The sequence below is a fragment of the Centruroides sculpturatus genome, unplaced genomic scaffold (genome assembly GCF_000671375.1).
Source record: "Centruroides sculpturatus isolate CEXI.00-Female unplaced genomic scaffold, Cexi_2.0 scaffold1046, whole genome shotgun sequence".
NCBI lineage: Eukaryota > Metazoa > Arthropoda > Arachnida > Scorpiones > Buthidae > Centruroides > Centruroides sculpturatus.
The window spans coordinates 237,432-246,573 of NW_019385209.1; the positions used below are offsets into that span (position 1 = coordinate 237,432).

At 32.6% G+C, this 9,142-nt stretch overlaps 1 protein-coding gene across 3 annotated transcripts in view; it reads right to left on the minus strand.

Moving 5' to 3' along the window:
* Positions 1-8,995, minus strand: part of LOC111636144 (AN1-type zinc finger protein 1-like) — a 14,030-nt gene extending 5,035 nt beyond the window's left edge. For 2 of the 3 annotated variants that reach the window (XM_023381322.1, XM_023381321.1), the window contains exons 1-4: positions 8,930-8,995; positions 7,405-7,447; positions 7,255-7,300; positions 5,574-5,808 (exon numbers count right to left, since the gene is read on the minus strand). In XM_023381322.1, the coding sequence (XP_023237090.1) occupies positions 5,574-5,808; positions 7,255-7,300; positions 7,405-7,447; positions 8,930-8,987 (382 nt within the window). In that variant the 5' untranslated portion in view covers positions 8,988-8,995. Of the gene's footprint in view, positions 1-5,573; positions 5,809-7,254; positions 7,301-7,404; positions 7,448-8,434; positions 8,708-8,929 lie in introns of those variants that run through there. The other variant, XM_023381323.1, reaches the window with a different exon arrangement.
* Between the last annotated feature and the right edge of the window lie 147 nt (positions 8,996-9,142).

Below are 9,142 nucleotides of genomic sequence, written 5' to 3' on the forward strand. Positions count from 1 at the left end.
CTCAGGGCATTCGACCCACACCAGATAAAATTGCGGCGATCCAACAGGTTCGGGACCCGAGAAACAAACAAGAGTTACAAGCATTTTTGGGATTTGTAAACTTCTATGATAGATTTTTGAAAGATAAAGCAACGGAAGCTGAACCATTATATAGACTCCTAGACAAAAACAAACCATGGATCTGGAAAAAAGAACAAAGCAAAGCATTCGTGAAGATAAAAAAGATGCTAACACCAGAAACATTATTAATCCATTATGATTTAAATAAACCAGTATTGTTGTCATGTGATGCTTCACCATATGGAGTTGGAGCAGTACTTTCACACATATTACCAGATGGATCAGAAGCTCCTATATACTTTGCATCGAGGACACTCCACCCAGCAGAAAGAAATTATTCACAATTCGAGAGAGAAGTATTAGCTATAATCTTTGGCATCACAAAATTTCATAATTACCTAGCTGCTCGAAATTTTACTATATATACGGATTGTAAGCCAGTTGTGGGCCTTCTGAACCCTGCTAAACCAATTCCTGATTTAATCTCACCCAGAATGATTCGTTGGTGTTTGAGATTAGCAGCATACTCATATAGGATTGAACATCGTCGGTCAGCAGAGATGACTAACGTTGATGCATTATCGCGTATACCAACTACTGTGGAAGAAAAGACTATCCCCGAACCAGGAGAGATATTCCTTATATTTGAACAGCCAGAATTGCCCATCACATCTCAGGAAGTAAGCAGAGAGACAAACAAAGACTCAGTGTTAAAAAGAGTTGAACATGCAATCTTACACGGATGGCCACTTAGTAGTCCAGAAGAACTTATGCCTTTCGCTAGGCGTAAGCTAGAACTTTCAATTCACCACGGTTGCATTTTATGGGGACAAAGAGTAGTTATCCATAGAACCTTGCAACCACAGCTATTACACCTGTTACACTCCACACATTACACCTGTTACACTCCACACATGAGGGCATGTCTAGAATGAAAAGAACAGCCAGGAGCTATTTTTGGTGGCCTGAAATGGACTCCCAGATTGAAGAGACGGTATTGATGTGTAGAAAATGCCAAGAACAGAGGTCAAACCCAACCCCAGTTAAAGACACTCATTGGCCATCACCCTCGGGACCTTGGGACCGAGTACACATTGATCATGCAGGACCACATTATGGACGTACATATTTTATTCTAGTGGATGCTTATTCGAAGTGGGTGGAGGTAGAAGAAGTACAAACTCAGTCAACCCAGGAAACCGTGAAACTATTGAGAAGAATATTTAGTACACATGGACTACCAAATACAATTGTATCCGACAATCATCAAAGCTTTAAATCCCAAGAAATGGAAGAATTTATACGAAAAAATGGGATACAGCACATATTTACCCCTCCATATCATCCCTCTTCCAACGGACAAGTAGAGAGACAAGTGCAAACTATAAAGAAGAGAATCGAAAAATTACATCACAGCCAAGAAAAAAGTGAGGTGTTGCTCCCCAGACTTTTGTTTAGCTTACGCACAACACCTAGTAGCACTACAGGAAAAACGGCAGCAGAACTGTTGATGGGAAGAAGACTACGTACCGTCTATGATCGATTAAATCCACACCTATATAAGGAGAGAAAAGAGGAAACAAGAATACGAGAATTCCAAATAGGAGACAACATCAATTACAGATGTTATAGAGACGCTAAGAAGTGGAAACCAGGTAAGGTGACAAAGAAGACCGGACCATATACATACATGATAGCCTCACCAGAAGGAACTATAGAAAGAAGACATATTGATCAACTGATAGCTCGAAGAGAACAACCACTCCAGAACAAGCAACATCCAGTTTGTCAAAACAACCAACATCCAGCTCCCCAGAATAATCAACATCAGGACAAAGCACCACCGGTTAGAAGGAGCTCTAGAACACGGACACTACCGGCACATCTCCGAGACTTCATTTTAGAGGAGGAAGATCTGTTGTAACGTTGTGACTTATCTGTAGTAACTTGATCTGGGTGTCGGGTCAGGGGTGAACATTCCCCACATACCTTTCGGGAGTCGGGGAGAGTTCTTGGGTAGTCGTCACCCCAGTCGGTTGTATAGAGAAGGAATAAAGTTAGTTGTTGATTAACTACGTGTTTTTTATGTGCAACAATGTCGAAAACAAAAGCGATATAAAAGTTATATTTCTATTTTATTCTCACAATTTCCTTTACTCCCTTTGTCTATCCTTTCTAAAACCTTCCAAGACGACTGTTATCGCCTTTGCATAGGATTAGCCTTCAGAGAATCGGTAATGACAATAGCAGGTGACACAGAGACAAGTCACTTTTTGGACCAGACACAGAGAGAGTCGGATGTGTCAAACGAAACTCCGAGCATGATTTTGTAGAGAGGACAGAAGTTTGAGATAGTCCAGTGAGAGATTGAGAAGTAGAGATGTTCTACTAAGAGGCTTAGGGACACCTCTAAGTAGGTCGAGAATCAGAGGAAGTGGAATCTTCACGCTTACAGACAGAGACTGGCACATTTAAAAATTTCAATAAGTAAAAGAGAAGGAAGGATAGTAAAGATAAGAGCCATTTTCGTTGAGCCAAGACCCTACCCAAAGCGCATATCAACCGAGGAAAGAGAAACCCCAGGTGAATCATCCCTTCATTTCTGCTAACTTCCAACTATCCTATCTTCCTTCTTATTTCCTTAGTGGTAAGTTATATTTAAGTTAGGATTAAGTTAGTTTTAGTCACGAGGTTATAAAGAAAGAATTTTTGTTTAATTGTTACGCGCTCAGGGAAATATACCATCGTGCTTTGTTGGGGAACAAAGGCCCCTGTTTAAGACACCTCAGATTGTAAAATATTACAAGTCAGTTGAAATTCTTTATAAAACCTTATTTGTTCAAAGTGAAATAAAGGGATAGTGTATATTGTTGGATTTTGTCACAGTTTCCTTTCTGTACATTTCATTTGCGGACCGTACTATCTCACTTTTACAAACACCACAATAGCATGTAGGAGTGAAGTACAGCAGGGACTATATAAAACCAAATGTAGTAGCCTAGAGTCCTACAAATATCTCAATCTGCTACTTGTAGCCCAATCTTGCAATACTGAAACCCAGCAATATTTTATGAGATAAGAGAAAAATGAATAGTCCATATATAAGGTGACACCAAAAATCTATTACTGTGAAATCAAAGCTAAATTGACCAGGTTAGAGTTGTTCTTGGCCTATTGTTCTCTTATAGTATGGAGGCACTTTGATCTATGTGAATGAGTCAACACATGCAAATCACAGTTTGGACAAAATTTTCACTTCAAATTTCAAAGCAGCTGTATTTTGAACTAACTAAATTCCTTAACATGTAAATCTCTATATCCTCAGCTAGTACAGTTACGAATTAATGTGATTTTGAACTATCGGAGTTCAAATTAATGAAGATTTCCTGTATAAGGTCGAGATAATCTGAATGCCAATTATCCTAATTATTTTTATTTTTTTAACATACATAACATAAGCTAAATTATACTAAATTTTAAACATTTTAGTTTATATTTAGAGTTGGAAAACAGTAAAAAGATAGATGTTTTTCTATTATATCCCTGCATGTCATGTTCCAATGTCACTCAGTGTTCCGACAAGCCACAAGCTATTTCATTGCTTACGAAACAACACAGCCTAATAGAATTATAATTTAAAATGTGCAAAAATTAAAATCTAAGTAAGAATTATTTACTTCTAAAATTTTAAGAATATTTTATTTTTTATTTTTGTATTTAATATCAGAATTAATTTTAAGCAGAAATTTATATTGCAAATAATCTGTTTGTATATAAATTAGTCTATCATTTCAGCATTTCATGTTAGATGTATTGTTCAGTAGAATGATGTATTTGTACAGTATTTTCAATTTGTATTATAACAAAGATGATAATGTTTGTATTCTGTGACAATATAATATTTTACATTCTCATCATTTATTCAAAGATATCACAGCCAAGTTGAAGTTGTAACACAGCAATTTGTAAGTATTATTTTGGTGCATAGACTAATTAATGGGTGCATTGATCAAAGATTAGTTTTGAGTTTAGTAGGCTTGAGGAATTATCATCATCTAAGTTTTGTCTGCAACTTTTTAAATGTAACTTGTTATTCTAAGGCAGTGATTCTCAACCTTTTTCTCGTCATAGTACATAATTAAAAAATTTGGTGGCACACATGGTTACTTCAGTACCGCATGACAACCAGTGAAGTCATAACAGTGATTTTTAAACACAGTTGGTTATTTAGGTAACATTTTCTAAATGCCTTGGTAACTACCAGCAGTTACTGGTAACACCAGTTACAATTTCCAAATGTGCCCTAGGAAGGTAGAACCAATTGAACTACTTGTCTGACATTGCTTATGTATGGGTATTTGCAGTGGCAGCACACTTCAAAAATCTCATGGCACAGTGGTTAAGAATCACTGTTCTAAGGCTCAGTACAAACAAATAGATTTTTTGACATCCTGCATTGATGCACCAGAACTGGAGATGGCAATTCACAAGTTAACAGCAAAATACTACTCATTCCCAAGACAGGTGTGTATAGGAGGAAATGTATGAATTTTGTACATTTAGTATATATGTTATTTTTTAACGAGAAAAAGGCAGAAGTGAAAACACCCCTTTACCAGTTCAAGACTTCTAAGAGGTAGATTTCATTTTTGTCCTTATCATCCTTTTCATTAAATCCTTTAGAAACTAGCCTACAAATGTTAATCCATGTACTTTCTTTTTTACTTTTTACATGATATTCTATTACTGTAACATTCTAGATATTAGGATATTATCTCATCAACAAAATGTTCTGTGATAATTTCTTCTGGAGTTGTAACATTCTCCATGTTAAAAACAATGACAAAATGACAGATGTGCACTACTTGATTGAGAGAAATGTATCGAGAGGACGGAGATGAACATGTGGCACTGACACATCCTTATAGAGAATTGCAGAAAAAAGTAGATGTTATGGCACTGCTATAGTGCCATATGTATGTGTGCAATGTTATATTTAAATTAAGCTTCACTAGGCCACACAGCAATTTGCCATAGTTCACTAACAGCAAAAAAATCATTTGTGTGCATCAGGCCTAAGAGAAGGAAAGTAAGTAACATTACTTTAAAATGTTGTTCAAGTAGTAATAAGTAAATGTTTTAATGTAACAAAAATAAAGTTAACAAAATGTACATAATTGTAATATTTTACATTAATCATTTTGGTTAATTTTAAAAAAAGTTTGAGTTTTTTAATTAATGAAATGTCACGACATGGGAATGCAACATGACAGAAAAGTACCAAAAGATTTAATACTGGATTTTCATATTTTACTGTGCAGCTTCTCCATTTTTGTGTTCTTTTATGTCTTTGTAACATGCTGATATAAATAAACAATCTGTGAAACTGATTCTCAAATGTTCAGTGTAGCAAAATACTAAGATAACTCCTTTGATTCAATAACCCAAACCATCATTAGTTCCAATTATTACAGATTATCAATGTTCTAATGAATATAAAAATCTAAAAATACCTTGAACTGGTTTTACTTCAGCTAATAACTTCACTGGCTTTGATTGTTTATCACAAACTGCTTGTTTAAGCTTCTCACATTTGTGATCAACTTGATGTCTGTGTTGAAGACAAAATATATGTTTACAATGATCACATATTACTGGCACCAAAGTTGTCTGATCACAGTCTTGAAGACTACACGTGTAAGATGGTTCTGATTTGCATTTATTTTTTGCTTGAGAGTCAAATTTATCCTGAAATTTTAATAAATAAATAAAACTTCATAACAACAACTAAAATATTGAATTCACATATTAATATAAAATATTTCTCCATGCCTTTCATTAAATATATTTATTAAATCTACTGTAGTTAACACAAAACTTTCTATAATGCACTTACATATTTTATTCTGAAAGCATATTATGTCATACAGTCAAATTTTGATTTAGCCCCACTATTTAACTTGGCACTAAATCAAGTGTAGTGCTAAACTAAAGTATTTCAAACAATAATAATTAGTGTCTTTCAAATAAATAGTTAGTGTCTACCATTTTAAATTACTGTAATTATGCTAATTGTTACTGAGAAGTATTCAATGTACAGTACATCAATTCATAGAGTAACTGTCCAAGTTTCATCTCCCATCTGCATTCAAACATTTGTTTTCTTTGGTTTGGCTTTGGCTTTGATTCAATTCACATTTTCCTCTGATGTTTTGGACAATTCTGGTCTTTTTGCAAGTACATTCTTTCTCCTGGAACTGTCAATATCACTGAATGTTTGCATTATATGGTGGATCACCTTGAAATTGTCTGCAAAACTCATATTGCACAACGATGCCTGATTCTGACTTTGTGAACTTCAATACATAAAACACCTTCTCTGTTGCAAAGTCGCAACTTTTATTTACACCGCTTCCTAGAGACAGTAGTAAAGAAATCTTCACACTAGTTTGAATTTGAAAATCCTGTAATATGCTAATGATAATGTTATTTGCAATTCCATATTATATATATTTAGTAATTCACAGATATGATACCAAAGAGTTCTCTATTTAATATTTATGAGGAAGATGCATTCTTAAGTATTCGTTAGTGTTTTAAAGGTGGCACTATATCAAGATTTGACCGTATTTGTTATAATAGATGAATAAGCAAGAGTGAATAAAAATAAAAGTTTGGTGTAATTTTTTTCTAATAAAACTCTCAAATGATTTCAAGTATATATATCCTTCTAAAGAATATAATGTTGAAAATTTAAACTCCTTAAGGTCTGTATACTAAATAGATTAACTATGTGTTATATGATAGGATAAAGGAAAGAAAACATCTGGTTGTCACAGGAATAGATGGATTATTGCTATCAGAAAAAAACTGTCTAGTCAGCTTTCCTGTAAAAAAAATGCAGGATTCAGCCATTTGGAAAGTTTTTAGAGTAAAATAGAGTAAAATGGATACAAGTTGTATCATAAAAAAACTTGCACCTTTATAAATCCAGCAAATGAATTTATAAAGGCGTAAGTTTTTTATGAACTATTTCCTCCAGTTATTTTTGAATTTCATAGTTATCAGTCGTATCACCAGAGGAAGAGACTTTTTAATTATACAGGAAAGAAGAAATAAAAATGCATTCCTCGAAAGGCTGAAGAAATATTTTGAATTTTATCAAATTGATGGAAATATACAAAAATATTTTACCTGAAATGACTTGCATTCATGATTGGATGGATATTGGTGATCTGAACTAAACATATTTATAATCAATAAAAATTTATTAAATATTCAAATATGTTTCAATTTATTTATTAATTTCTGGGAAAAAATTTATAATAAAAAAAATAACCATACCAATAAATTTCTTTGCAGTATTCACATGTAAATGGAAGAAAATCTGTATGAAATAAAAAATCAGATTAAGATACTTTTAGTTGATAAATAGCTTAATCTTTGGTTAGTAATCAAATTATCTAATTAGTCAATGTTGTTCAATATGACAGTCTAATTAGTTTCGCTGATGGCCAGATGACTGAGTAGTTAAGGTGTCGGCCTACTGCTAGGGAATCTAATGGATTAAAAACCCCAAAAATTTTTTGGGAAAAACACACGAGTCTAGTTTAAGAGAGTTTATTAGCTGGACTGATAAATGCACCTTTAACAGTGAAATTTTTAGAAGAATGCTAACATTTTTGACTTGGTTAATGGACATTAGCATTCTTAAAATATAAAAAAATATGTTTATTGAAAATACAACTGTTCATCTTCTTCTGTTGTTTACCTGTGACAATCCAAAAACAGTTTTCACTTAGGGAGACGACCTTTCATTTGAGGTTGCGACTCCATCATAAAAATGTAAAATGGATAAAAATGTCCACTCGAAACAATGCTGATACCATAATGAACTACAATTGTTGATTACAATTAAAAATTGACGAACAGTATTTGCATTAAAATACAAAAAAAGTTAAGACAATTTTGTAACTTCAATACGTACTTTTTGGGTTTTAATATAAATACCATTAACCAGCATTTAATTTTAATTAGCATTCTTCTAAAAATTTCACTGTTAAAGGTGTATTAATTATTCCATCTAAGCTATCACAGTGGCTAGTATATCATGATAGGAAATTCATTAATCTTAAAATGCAACAAATTATTCTAATAAATTAATGATGCATCAACAGAATGAGGTTAGACATTTTCTGTACGCTCCTTTCCATTTCTTGATCAACTGTCACATTGTAACTTTGGGGAAAGATATCTTTTGACGGTTATGTTTTGGACTATAGTCCTTTTGATTTGTTTGGTTGCGTATAAGGGTTGAGAATCTTTCATATTAGAAATTAGTATTGTAAAGTTTGGATTTTTGAGAATGCCACACCATATTGGATCCATGTATGATATCTTAACTTTTGAACGGATTGACTCCATACCCAATGAGATTTTTCCTAGGAAACAGTAGTCTCATGTAACCAATCTGTATGATTAGTTTTTCATGATTAGTCTGTTCTTGAATATATTGGGGTTCCATCCCCCATTATCTGGCCAACATCATGGCTGTAGAAGGCCCTCTTAGTGCCCTCAGATCAGTGTCAAAAATAAAAAAATATTCCTTGTTTAATTCCATAAAATATTTTAAATTATATAATTCATTGTAGATAAATATGATTATTTAAAAGTTTATTTTTATTACAAAATAATCCGAAATTTCCCCATCTCTACTTTTATTTTGAAACTGACAACAGAACAATAACACGTGACTTTACAGTACATTTATTATGAATGAAATTGACATATAAATAAAATTATAAAATTAATTATAAAATAAAAAGTTATTAAATTATTAATTAGAAATATAAATTAGGAAATAATATACCTAATTTATTACAAGATGCGAAAGAACAATTTTTTCCTAAATCGACTAACTCCGCCATGATGATAGAAACAGACTTAAATTTTTATTATTATATATATATTTTTTAATTATTTATTTATCAGGAATAGTATTTATTAATATTTTAAATTAAAAATTATGATATAAAAATACTATTACAATAATATAATGAAAAATTAAATCTTAATATTCGGA